At 35.3% G+C, this 14,143-nt stretch overlaps 2 protein-coding genes across 3 annotated transcripts; one reads left to right on the top strand and one right to left on the bottom strand.

Moving 5' to 3' along the window:
- The first annotated feature begins 1,000 nt into the window (after window positions 1-1,000).
- LOC135739046 (transmembrane protein 205) lies at window positions 1,001-4,271 on the top strand. Its single transcript, XM_065257303.2, has 4 exons — window positions 1,001-1,115; window positions 1,973-2,105; window positions 2,238-2,401; window positions 2,561-4,271. The coding sequence occupies exons 2-4, from the start codon at window positions 2,006-2,008 to the stop codon at window positions 2,861-2,863; spliced, it is 567 nt and encodes a 188-aa protein (XP_065113375.1). The 5' UTR covers window positions 1,001-1,115; window positions 1,973-2,005; the 3' UTR covers window positions 2,864-4,271.
- Window positions 4,272-4,569: 298 nt separating this feature from the next.
- On the bottom strand, window positions 4,570-12,884 carry ftr85 (finTRIM family, member 85). Of its 2 annotated transcripts, none has more exons than XM_065257301.2 (6): window positions 11,890-12,884; window positions 10,154-10,249; window positions 9,616-9,849; window positions 9,384-9,543; window positions 8,290-8,349; window positions 4,570-7,476 (listed from the first exon to the last, which is right to left on the bottom strand). In XM_065257301.2, exons 1-6 carry the CDS (start codon window positions 12,226-12,228, stop codon window positions 6,932-6,934), a joined length of 1,434 nt encoding a protein of 477 aa, XP_065113373.1. In that variant the 5' UTR covers window positions 12,229-12,884; the 3' UTR covers window positions 4,570-6,931. The 2 variants fall into 2 exon arrangements, with proteins under 2 accessions (XP_065113373.1, XP_065113374.1); XM_065257302.2 differs by having other exon boundaries at window positions 11,911-12,882.
- Window positions 12,885-14,143: the final 1,259 nt, after the last annotated feature.

Raw genomic sequence — 14,143 nt, 5'->3', positions numbered from 1 at the left:
TTTAGAATTTATTGAAAAATATATAGATTGCATTTTAATTGTAAACTCTTACAATATTAATTTAAAAGCTAGACTTGTTTCATATAAAGAAGGTGCATCCTTACAGTGTGTCATTGACATGTCTCCCTCTAGTGACTGAAATAGCTACCTTCACGTCTTCAAGTTTTTTTTAGGTTTCTATCCAACACATCTTTTAAAAGCATCAGGCCTCATCTGCAAGACGTCTCCTATTGAGCAAACATACACAAACCTATATATCACCGTTCATCTTTCCAAACTTTCATGAAACCCCTGGGGTTTCCAAGAACAACAGATTTTGTTCTCCTTCAGTTGCACATGATAATTGCTGTAATCTCATGCCCTGGGCAAGTTAACCTAAGCAGCAGGACAAAACAGTGAAGAAAAACCTCAAGAGAATCACCATGTCCTTTGTTTATTCACACCCATTAACTACAGACCAATGAGATGGAGAGGATTAATTAATTCACCGGTTTGAGCATGTCATGTCAAGAGACTGACAGAGTGAATGTTTTGTGTTGATTTACAGTTAGAAGAACTAATATAAATGTCTAAAATCAATGTCTTTATCAGGTTGATAGCTCTTTTTTGTAATGAAAAGAAAACTATGCTAACACATCAAAACCTGTTGTACCAAATTACATGAGTAAATTTATAAAAAAAAACAAAATCGTTTTATTATTGGAATTCGAAATGCAAATAAAATAACCAAGAAAGAAACACAAACAATACATTAAAAATACATTTTTATATACAAAATGAAATTCAATACAAATAAAAATATCTGCGATGATTAAAGTAATATGTGTAAGTATCGCTTTAATATTAAAATTAATATTTTGTATAGTTGTTTCCGATTAAAGTAAAATATCTTGCATTCATCTTCGAATTATTTAGTCCCGCCCACAAAAACACGCCTCAACAGTTCGACTCTCAAATTAAACCACGCCCATCAAAATAACCGACCAATTAGAATCATGAGGTCGAGAGTCACTGCAGCAAACCGGTTCCTCCTTCTCGTACATTCATGGTGTCCCACGGGCCGCGACAAGTAAAACTTGGCCACTTTCGAATAAACAGTCACGGGTGATCGTCCGGTGAGTAGTTTTACATCACGGCGACAGCATGAACTGTAGCATAAACTGTAATAATTTCACATCTTTCATTGAACTGCATGGGTGTTACTTACGTGACGCAATAGAAATGCAAACTCTATCGACTTCTGGTGTGCGCGTGTCTGTGTTTATTTGGTGTCATTTCAAACATTAAGTTGTTGGAAAGAAAGTCGCTGCAGTTTTATACACCATGGCCGTGTTTCTCATGCTGCCTGCCAGACTGCATTTTTGGGCATGATATGCGCGTGCCACTTTGCATTCCCCTTATGAAAATTAACCGTGGTTTTATTATAGTAAAACTATACCACGGCGGATTGATTTACAGTTGCATATAGCTTTGCTACAAACATCATGATAAAACTATGATTTCTGTACTGCGACGATGGTAACTTTGTGGTTGCGGTGGTTAATACAAATATCATAGTAAAACTAGAGTTGCTGTAGTAAAATCATGGTTATTTTGGTACACGCGTGATAGTCTAGATAGGCAGGCTAATAGGTTTTCACACACATACGTGGCTTGCTGGACAGCCTGTTATACTTTACATTTTACCCTTATTACTTTGCCATGTTACTTTGTTTTTCCACTACATAATATAGTACAGCCAGTTTAACGGGTAAGTTATATATTAGGTCTTATTTAGCCAGGTTTGTTTCATACTGGTATGTCCTCTTTCTCATGTAGGTGAAAGGTCACCACCTCTATTGTTTAAACATAAGGTGTGACATCACATCAAGTACAAGACATATAAAACTTTTGTGAGATTTTACATGAAATGAATGATGCATAAGGCAAGTGGGGCAAATAATCTGTTTCATTTTGTTACACTATAAAACAGTTTAGTGGCAGTGAGTGTGGCCGGCTGGTGAAAATGACAACAGACCGAGAGCCTTCCGTCACTGCTAAACTCCTTCACCTCATATTCCTCTCCACCTTCTGGGGAATGCAGATATGGGTCACCTTCATATCAGGTAAGCAGTTCCCTTTTTCGTTGTAAGGTGCTAGATTATGAAATAAATTGTTAATGAACAAATTAATATGTAAAGCCCTGTTTAGTTTATAATGTTTGTTGTTTTATTTTGGTGTTTGTATGTTTTATTTAGGCTTTGTAATGGATAATCATCTGAACCGGCACACGTTTGGCTTTATCCAGAGCCGGCTCTTCCCGTTTTACCTGCATATCGGCTCAGCGTGCGCTTTCCTCAACCTGACTATTTTCGCCATGTACCACCCCAGCGATCTTTTGGATGAAAAAGAGGCCTTTCAGGTATTAAACATTATGTTTTGGTAATTCAGTTCGATTGCAGTTTTGGTTAAACAGATCAAGTTAGGATTTGAACCCCACTAGAAAAATGCACTAGACTAACTTTCACATATTTGTAGAACTACTTAAACCTTTGTGGATAAAACTTTTTTTTTTTCGCAGATCTTCATTTATTTTGTCTGCGTGACCGTGGCAGCAGTGAATTCGCAGTGGTTTGGTCAGATGACCTCAGAGATTATGGCAGATATGCACCTTATTGAGCAGGCCTGCGGGCTGGGTCAGGACATTGGACTCTCATCTAATCGGGAGGCCTATGCCAAGCTCTGTGAGACAGACCAGAAGTATAAACGTTTGAGTGGCCGTCTATGGTTATACCACATGCTTTCCTCTCTGTGTAACTTATGTTGTATCATATGTAATGGATACAGTCTATATTACCTGGCAGAGAACCTCACCACAATTTAATCGTCATCCTGCTCCTCCTCCAGAATGGGGTACATGCCCACGATGCAAAGCAAAACCCTTGAATTGCATCATTGATGAACTGCTCTCAGGTACTGAATTACCTCCTGACAAATCTGCTCATTATTGTTACGATTGTGTATTTTATGTATTTGTTAAATGTATGTAATGTACAGTTATGGTTTGTATCCATTATGTTTTTACTTTGGAAGACGTTACATCTAGTGTGTGAATGAGAAGAAATTGAAGCATTGACATCAGAAACAAAATTGAAAAATTAAATATCAATTCTTTTATGTTTTGGCATTTTCGATTTACACCCAGCTGCCTCACAGCTTTCTTATTTTTATACTGTGTATATGGCGTAGTATTGAATCAATGCATTAGCTACAACCATGAATACCTTCTTCAAACTGTTTTGTGTCCTGCTGATTGTTAACAGTCAGAGATATTGATGTGAAAACACATTTCGAGATGCGATTGTACGTTGTCTGATTCTGCATGAATTACATTGATCTTGGTTGCGGCACAAATTAGTTTATCTCCTGTTTAAGTGCTTTGTCTTCATGCTGTGCCCTTGCAGGTAAGCAGCTGCTGACAGTAAGCAGAACTGCATGGGTGTGTGCGAAGGGCACAATGTCTTGACATCATGGTTTTATGATGTGCAATCATTTGTGGGCATATAAAATATATATCCAGAAAAGAAATGCTGTTGTGGCTACACCTTGCTGTGGAATGTAGTTACTGTATTCACTTATGTAAACATATTTAACTGTAAGTTTCAGTGCCTTACATAGTGATATCGGGCTTACATAACAGTGCACATTTAAATGCTGGCGAAACTTCGGGTACATCCTTGTAAATAGGGACATTTTATGAATGCAAATAAAGTGGCAGCCGCTGTGCTAACTGGATTTCTCTGTCTGTATCATCCAGAATAACATATGCTCGATATAATGAAATGTTGATCATATGTCTCAAGAGTATCTTTGAGCCTAATGCTGTGTTATTGAATTACCGGATCACTGAAGATTGATTTAACCATCTGAAGAAACGTTGCTTTAACAGGTGTTATGTCTGAATGAAAGGTAATTGAAATTCTCATTGAATCTTTTTTGTAATTGAGTCTCAATCTGGGATTATTGTGAAGCTGTGGTAATGCTTACATTATAGTTTTATGCATTACAGCAACTTTCACAGACTAATGATACAAATTTATTTTGGAACATGTTGTTAATATTCGTTGATGTATATATCCAGTACTGTTTGGTGTTAGTTCCTGGTTTGGTAACAAATACAAATGTAAATCTTAATGTTTTATTAGATTATAATCAAAATTGTAAAAAATGTATTGTTCATTGTTAGTTTATGTGAACTATTGCATTAAATAAATCTAATTTGTATACTTTTTCATTGTAGTGCTGTCGCTCTATGTATGACAAAGGGTTAATTTTCCTCTTAATAATATATATATATATATATATATATATATATATATAAATTTAATTTGTTTTGTTATTATCAGGCCTACGTTATAAATATCAATGTCAAACTGATTTTTAGTAAAACATTTTACTTCTATCTAAATGTAAAAATTTCTAGGTTGATTCTTTCAGAACTAATTTTTACATTATTAAATATTTTTCCCGATATGCACCATCTGTGATCGAAACGGCATGTGACCCAATTAGTGTTTTTCCACACACGTTTTTATTTATTTTATTTATACATATATTCATATGTTTTTTTGCTGCTGTTGCATTGGAACCCCGATCCCAAAACAATTTTAATATTTAGGACTTTTTAATTGGCCTGCTACTGATATGACATCTGGCAGTGAGAGCGTGCAAGTTTCAATCGGATGTTGCATGGTTTTATAGCCAAAACAAGTTACCCATAAACATGACATGAAAGAGGAGTATTGAGAAAGAATATCGACTTTGGCAACTGTACAAGTGCTTTTATGATGTGTCATGCAACAAGAGCATTTGTTTTTCTCATTTCATGTTGTGATCTTTCTGTGAGATCTTGTCACTTTGAAATCGTTACTATGTGTATGGTCTTGTGGTCTGGTCGAATCATGTGTGCGTTCCGAGGATTATGTTTTTAACATTAAATAATCGTTTGACACTGTCCCTATGTCTGTGGTCTCCCATGGATTTATAATCATTTAAGATGTAACAGTTCACTGTGTCCCAGGCCTTATTAAAACGGTCCCAGCTGCTGTTTTGCCAATGCAATATAGTAACAGATATGATAAGAAACACCAGTTTGCCAAGTAACTGTGTATAACACTGTATTCAGTATTTCAAAAACACTTATAGTGGCCAACTGTTTAATCTTAAAACTGTGTATGTTCAAACATCTCTTAAATATCTTTGTTTGTGACAGCACAATACTTAATACATTTGCCTTTTACAATAATGTTTTATTAAAACATGTTTATATTATGCAGTATGTGCTACACTGTCAGAAAAATTGGTCCCTAGCTGTCACTGGGGCAGTACCCTTTAAATAGGTCTGAATATGTACAGATATTTGGTACCAATATATACAGTACTGTGCAAAAGTCTTAGGCCACCACCACCAGACTTGTTGTTTTATGTCCATCAATATTTTTTTTCAATCTATTTTATTAAGATACAAACAGAAAATACAGGAAATATGTAAAAAAAAATGTCATGACTAAATGTCTTCTTTAGGCATCGTTGGTGTTTAATGTGACCTCTCTTGGCACTAAACACATCTTCAACGCTTTTGAGCAGAATGAAGTAAAAAGACAAATTTCTTTATAATTAGGATTTAGTTTTATTTCAGTTTAAGAGATCCTGCAGTTTCCTATATTGCTCAAGTGGAAGGGGAGTTTACCCTAAAAACTTGACACATCAGTTTACATTTTTATACAGTTTTTAATACTATATACACATTTCCTGTATTTCTGGATGTATTCTGAAAGAGACTGAGAAACAATTATATATGATCACTTTAACATTGCAAAAACAACAAATCTAATTCTGGGCTGGTGGCCTAAGACTTTTGCACAGTACTGTACCTCTGAGGTATTTATATGAACTTTTTAGGTGCAAAGGTGTACTTTTTGAAAGGGTACCGCCCCAGTGACGGCTAGGGACCATTTTTTGACGTATATAACAGCTTAGGCACTTACATATACTGCACATTTTACATATACATTAGTGCAATGTGTAATGCAATATAATATAATATACATAACTATATTATCAGTGATGTATTAAGACCTTACATAATGAACTGTATTGTTTTTATTATCTCAGAATGGGCCATTTTTATCTACAAACTCCGTGGGTCCCCTTATATGAAAGTCGGCGACATATTTCTACAGTAGCCCTAAACGGACAAACTGCTCTTCATCCCTATGTTGTCTCAGATGACAACATGTTTGTCCTGTTGCAGCTACCGTAGATTCTCATTGCGTTTCGAGATCTCACTGCTAGATACCGCTAAAAAAACATACTGTACATTTAAATTGACTTACATTTGTAAGTACTGGCTTTTTTCAACCCAGTGTTGGGTCAAAAAGGGAAAAACCCAATTGTAATTTAACCTATGCTGGGTTATTTCCACCCAAAATGCTGTGTTATTTTAAAGGAACAGTATGTAGGATTGTGGCCAAAACTGGTACTGCAGTCACAAAACTTGTGGCTAAAACTGGTACTGCAATCACACAACTGGTGGCCAATACACAAAATGACAACATTAACATCAGTTGAGGGCTGCAACTCCACTTTTTAAATGACAATATCCTGGCCAGACTACTGTTGTCAGTGATATATCAGGGCCATTTTATGATTAATCGATATAAAATTAAATCTTACATACTGTTCCTTTAAATATAAAAACATTTTAAATATATTTTAAATCTATTTTTTTATTAATTAGTCTGGGTACGTTCCTTTTTTGACTCCATGCTAAATTGACAATAACTTAGCTTTTTTTAGGAGTGTACAGTGCATTTAGTCTATAAATTGTTATCAAACCCATGACCTTGACAGTGATAGTACTTTCCTCCACCAGTTGAGCAAGTAAATTTCATTACTCCTCCAAGACGAGCGGATAGCAAATTCTCAGACATGATCCAGTGGTAATCCTAAAACCAGGATATAGCGGTTGGGTAAATGTAACCCGTATTCTGTGGATTAGATTCATTGTGTCTGTAATGCTGTAAAATGCCAAAATCCCAACATGGAAATCAACATAAACTCCAGTCCTACGAGAGCATTGCATTTTGGGAATCTTGGTTTCTTTTCCACTGTGCCAAAATGCATACGAATCATCAGAACACACCAAACTCCAGGACTGGGCATTGTGTCCAAATGCACATAGGCCACCTATTCCTTTTCTGCTGATCTCATCATAGCACATTGCTATTTGCACAGGCCCTTTACCGCTCCACTCCGCCTCAAAGTAACAGCGCCCACAGACGCTCTCTCGGCACAGGACTTGGTGATAGATATCAAATCTTTCTGGATGGTCAGGAACAGACAGAGCTGATCTGCTGAACGTCACCTCTCCGCTCTCAGTGCACACATTGAGATTTTTGTGAGCTGTGTTCAGGTCCAGAGTCAGGGGACCTGAATCTGATATGTATAGAGACACATTGAGAGTCATATTAAGGTACGCATGAACTTTGCAGTAATTTTCCTACTAACTTTACACTGTCACACTCTTAGAACGGATGTGTTAAAAACAACTCAGTCAGTGCTATACACCCGTTCTTAGGGTGCTAAAAAAAGGTGGTACCAAACTGTCAATTGGGCAGTACCCTTTAAAAAAAGTCCTTATTTGTACAATTTAGTTACAAATATGTATACATTCAGTACCAATATGCACTCTTTGGTATCCATAATGTGCAACCGGTAGGTGCAAAAGTGTACATTTTGAAAGGGTACCGCCCAGTGACCGTTAGGAACCATTTTTTGACCATCTGTTTCTGACAGTGTACATCCATATGTTTTTTAGTGCTGGGAAAAGATTAATCGCAATTAATCGCATACAAAATAAAAGTGAATTTTTGCCTAATATATGTGTCTGTACTGTGTGTAATTATTATGTATATTTAAACACACATACATGCATATATACATTTCAGAATTTTTTTATTTATATATCCATTTTTATTGTTAATATATAATATAGAATATATAAAAATATAAATAAATAAATATATATATATATATATATATATATATACATACATATGTAAATGTTTCTTAAATACATACATGAATGTTTGTGTATTTATATATACATAATAATTACACACAGCGCACACTCATATATTATACAAAAAAAAATCACTTTTATTTTGTATGTGATTAATCGCGATTAATCTTTTCCCAGCACTAGTTTTTTTGCATATTTGATTGCATGTGTGTGCCCATATTACTTACATTCCAAAAACTGCTCTCTGACTTTGGGCTCAGGGGTTGGAATAAATTTAAGATTTTTTACTAAGACAAAATAAAAACAGACAAAATATTGTAAAACAGATTATGCATTGTTCGGTATATTCATACTAGTTTTAAACATTTCTTTCAAACACATAATGAACATTATATATTGAGCAGATTTATAAATAAAATAAAAAATCTTTGGAGCTTTAATAAGACTTTATGCCCTTATTGTCCAGAACAATATTTGAAGCCCCCCACTCACAATTTCCAATTACCAAATAAAATAATCTAGAGCTTGGAATAAAGATTTGTTACAAAAATAACCAAACACTAAGAAATATCTAGATTTTTAGTTGTTTTATCTTTTTTTAATGCTGGTTTTGTTTTATATCTGATAATTTCAATTCATCTTGAGGCCTCTTTAAATCTGTTGAGGCCCTCAGTAGTTCCCTAGGGACCCAGTAGGTCTGGGTCCCTTAGTGGGGCGCTGGAGTTCGCTGGGGGCCGCAGGATCCGAAATGCTTTGTGCTCAAATAAAGATGCATAAAACGTTCCAACAATAATTTTGTTTAAACATTTTTTTTTAGATTTTAAAAAATCAAATATGCTTACAAGACCAAAATATTTTCTTATATAAAAAAATTATTTAAATTTTTCCTCGCTCTATCTAAACGTAATGGCAAAAAGAAAAGATTGATGTAGAGCAGGGGTATGCAACGTCGGTCTTGGAGTGTCGATGTCCTGAAGATTTTAGCTCCAACCCTGATAAAATCTACGTACCTGTAGTTTTCAGGTGACTCTTTAGACCTGGATTTATTTGTTTAGGTGTGCTTGATTTGGCTGGAGCTAAAGTCTGCAGGACATCGGCACTCCAGGGCCGACATTGCCTACCGCTGATGTAGAGTGTTGGAGGGGCTTAGATTGTCTTATATGTGGGGTGGCGGGGATGTGGCAAGGAAAAAAGATTGGGAACCACTGCTCTAGTGTGCCTGGCCCCCATGTTGAGAATAACTATATTGCAGCATGAATAGTATATGTCATTCTGAACACAGACATCTTGCTTTTGTGCAATTTCTTACACATTGTCTTACCTTTCTTTGATAATTTCTCTAATTTCTTCTGGCACAGATTTTTGACATCTTCACTGAGATATGTTAGTTTTTTCGACACCAACTCAAAGGAAAAGTCCGGATTGACCAGGACTTCAGGTGAGCTCTCCAACCCTGGCAGACTGCACACTGAATTGTAACTCTAAAGTACAGTAAACTCTGTTAGCAAGAAAACACACAAATTTGTGCAGATGACCAGAAGGCCTCACTTTACCTTCAGGAACTGAGTCTTATCATCAAGTCGTAAAAGCAGATCATATTCGGCATCTCTTCTCTTCATCTCTGCGATCTCCTGCTCTAGTTTTTCCATAAATCCATGTGCCTCATCTAAATCCATCTGCTCCTTCACATTAATCATCTCTATCAGCTCTGAACACAGATATTCAATCGACTGCATCAATTCACTGAAGATCCTCTCTGTCTCTTCCACTGCTGACTTGGCAGAACTCTGTTTAAGAATATAAAACATTAGACATTTGAGAAATTATAAAATAAAGGTAGGCTACTTTTAAAAATTCAGGTTCTTTGTTGAGAATTATGGTTCTATAAGAACTTAAATTGCACAAAAGTGGAAAAGTTTCTAAGGTAAGATCTTTTTAAGAACTTTTGACCTAACAGTTCCTTGAAGAACCAAATATGGTTCTTCTGTATGGTTTATCACTTTAATGAGACCCATACAGAAGCTTTATTATTAAGAGTGTGATGGGTAAGGGCCATGAAGTCGATATGCATTAAGAGTCTTTAGTACTCACCCTGAGAGAGAGAACAGCTTGACTCAGCTGCTGCAGCTCTGCCTCACGCTCCTTTATTTTCTGCTGACACTTTCTCTGTGATTGTTTCAGCTCTTGCTTTAAGACATGATATACAAGAAGAAAGATGATATATCACAAAGAAGCAAAAAAAATGTCAGAATGTTATCAAACCATGGAGCATCTGAAGACAAATGAAGTTAAAGCATGAATATTCTTGGCCTTTAGGGCAATGATCTTTACACAGTTAAAATTCCTCAAGTTAAATTTTTTTAAATTTAATCAACTTGAAATCACAATTAATTTCAACATTCTTGACAAGTAAAATTACATTTAAATAATAATAATAATTCGTTACATTATATAGCGCTTTTCTGCAGCACTCAAAGAGCTTTACATATGAATGGGGGAATCTCCTCAACCACCACCAATGGTGAAATAACTAATTCAACATTTTTATAATTTAAACCAACTCCTCAATAGTTATTGTAAGTCATTGTTGTAGTTATTTTAATTATAATAATAGGTAATACTATTATTAATTGGTAACAATAAATATTCAATATTTTAAACAAATTCAACGGTCTGTCGTCAATTATAACAACCAGTCAAAACTAATAACACACGCCGGCAACCTGGAGTTTAATATTACACAAAAATAAATATTAAAGTCTTTAAATAACATATATGACATTGTATTTACAAATGATTAAACCAAATAGTGTGTTTAAGATATTTGAACATCTTAAATAGGCTAATATATCTTTTTCCATGTTTAAGTGCTATAATCGGGTCCCCAGTGCTTCTATCATAGAAAATGTGAAGAAGATCAACCCAGTAACTTAGTTTTGGTACACAATTCTCTGCAAGAATGTGAACAAATAGGACATTGAAATTTGGCTCCCCTTGTGATGTCAGAAGGGGATAATACTGCCCTTTAATCCGCACTATCCAACCACAACTTCCTTGCGGAAGGTGTGAATTTAATAAAAATTAGCAAATAATTTTTTTAATCAATATTTAATGTTTCTCACTTTACTTATGACGTAAATAACCATGTTATGAGCGGGATAATGTACAGGCAGCTGGTTGTAATCCCTAAATAAGCCCCTTCAGTGATACAAGATCATCCGACTGGTGCTTATTTCTGCGATAACAACTGGCTGCATATACATTATACCTTACTTATGCAACCATCCAACCAAAAATGGTTCTTCAATGGGATTGTTTACTGTAGGTACACTCTCAAAAGAAAAGGTACAAAAGCTGTCACTGGGATGGTATAACCTTTGAAAAGGTCTTGATAATATGTTAGGTACAGATATGTACCTGTGAGGTCTATGCACTTTTTAGGTACAAATGTGTACTTTTTTAAAGGCTACCACCGCAGTCACAGCTTTTATACCTTTTCTTTGGAGAGTGTATGAAGTATTTTAACAGCATATTACTCTGTAATATAAACATCATGAAGTATGTTAACCCAATTGTATGCCACTTTTGTATCTGCATGTAGTGGCCAAGCTTAAAATGACTCAGTAAACAATTTGAAACCGAAAAGTTTTAAGTACATGCGTATAAAGCCAATGAATGCAATAGCAGACATCCACAGGTGTGGTTCATCATATTATGACCTGTAATCTCTGAGAACCTGAACATGTGTAGTTTTAACCTTATTTTGAATGTTATATTTGCATATATGTTTAACTTTAACGTTTTCAAGATTAGTTAAGCAGCCACACCTCACATGCCATAATGAGCACCTGGTTTTCCGTTGAAATTCCTTCATGAGTCTTATCTCCAGGTATGGCTTGGGGACGAATTCCAGTGTGTCTCATCTTCTCAACAACATCAGCAAATAGTGTGTTTTTGTTGAGCGGCGGTCTCGGGGAGAAGGTCTGCCTACATTCTGGACAGCTGCACCCTTTCCTCTGGCTCTTTTGCTCCCAGAAACTCTTAATGCAGATCATACAGTAGCTGTGTCCACAAGGAATGGTTACAGGATCTCGCAGAAGTTCCATGCAGATTGCACAGCTGAACTGTTCCTGGTTGACATAAATACCAGCCTCTTCTTCTGCCATTTTTTTTCAGTCAGAGCTAATGTCGCAGTAGACTGGAGAGAGAGAGAAAGAGTTGTGTTAGTTTGTGTGTAATGGTCACATATGAGGTTGTGATGGGAGGAGCCAGCTCATTGTTTGTGTTTCACTGTGGGAATGTTTTCTGAAAAATCACAGGCTTTTTTTGATTCATTAAGTCTTTGTTCTTCTTGGTTTTCTTTCAAAATGAACTTTTTAATTTTATACTGTAAACAAACTATACTTAAAATAACCGATTTAGGCGTACAAGCGAAGTTTCTGGATGAATCAACTCCAATGCATGTCTCTTCATGTCCATTGTATGCATGTGGGCATACACGTCAGCATGTTGCCTAAGCTGTAATTTCTGGATTTTCTCTCTTTTTTTACTATTTATGGGAACAAGTATTGAAGATAGTACTAAAGTATGGAAGATAAGTATTGTACACATTGTCTATGTGGTCTCATCAGATTGTGTTGGGTCTGCTTGAAGATGATATAAAAGACAAAACAATAACACAAAGTCATGTTCAGTAAGAAAAGTGCCAGAGAGAGAGACAGAATAGAGTAGAGGTGTAATAGTCTGATAAAGACTGCTGTTGTAAATAAATGTGAGAACAAAGGGTGGGTGTGTAGCTGCTTAACTTATCTTTTGGGGACAGATTTGTTAGCCAAACATAACAAAATGATCCAAAAAAATTATAATTGTCTGTATATAAAACATATAAAAAGTATATGCTATGTTGTGTTAGCCAAACAACAAAAGTATCCTTAAAATGATAATTTTCTGTATATAAAACATATAAAAGCTATGTACTGTACCTATTTACAAACATGTATTTGTGTATACAAGGCTATGCTGCATCACATTTTTAGTTCAGCTAAAAGAAAAGCTTATAGGTTACACAAAATATCAGCCTGGTTTAAAGGGATAGTTCACCAAAAAATACAAATTCTGTCATCATTTCTCACTCTCATGTTGTAACAAACCAATATAAATGTTTTAATAAACTTGACGGAAAAAATATTGATGAATGTTTTTATCCAAACTAACCATGAGCCCCATTCACTTCCATAGAAGGAAAAAAGAATACTATGGAAGTGAATGGGGTTCATGGATGGTTTGGTACAAAAAATCCTCAAAATATCTTCGTGTTCATCAGAACAAAGAAATTTATACTGGTTTGTAACAACATGAGAGTGAGTAAATGATGACAGAATTTTCATTTTTGGGTGAACTGTCCCTTTAAATACAAGCATTTGATATTAGCCAACAGACAGACAGACAGATAGATAGGTTATCAACAAATCAAAACGTGTTGTGATCACTGACACTTAACTACTGTCCACTAAAGGGCGCTCTCAATATAAGACACCTCATGAGCAGCAAATAGGCGAGTTTTTCTCTAATAGAACAAGTCGATAGAACGGCCATTAGCAAACAACTTGTGGTAAAAATGGGCGGGGTCAGCGATCCGGACATAAATAATATATTTATAATAATTGTTATTATTTTGATTATATAATACTAATTATTATTGATAACATTTCCTACATAGGAGAAGTTAGAAATAATCGCCCCGACTTAAAAAAGAAAATAAAGAGATGACGTATAACGTGTTACTTTTCTCCGCAATGTTCATCACGGGCCAATCACAGTCGACCATGACCCACCGTGTAACTTCATTGAAATGCATTGATTTTACTTTACTTTGATTGCTGTTTTAATTGTTCTAGTTGCTGTTTTAATTGTTATAGTCAGTTAGGTGTTAATAATTGGAAATAAAATAATTAAACTTCACTACAGTACTGCATAAAATTTTTACCTTTGTTTATAAACTCTTTAGAGATTTGAAACGCAGCTCAACGGAAGCTTCAGCATTATGAGCCGCATGGCGCCCCCTTGAGGAAATAAGTATAT

This window comes from Paramisgurnus dabryanus, chromosome 12, assembly GCF_030506205.2.
Source record: "Paramisgurnus dabryanus chromosome 12, PD_genome_1.1, whole genome shotgun sequence".
NCBI classification, from domain to species: domain Eukaryota; kingdom Metazoa; phylum Chordata; class Actinopteri; order Cypriniformes; family Cobitidae; genus Paramisgurnus; species Paramisgurnus dabryanus.
The sequence above is the reverse complement of the archived record's forward strand: the minus strand, read 5'-3'. Positions and strand labels throughout refer to the sequence as shown.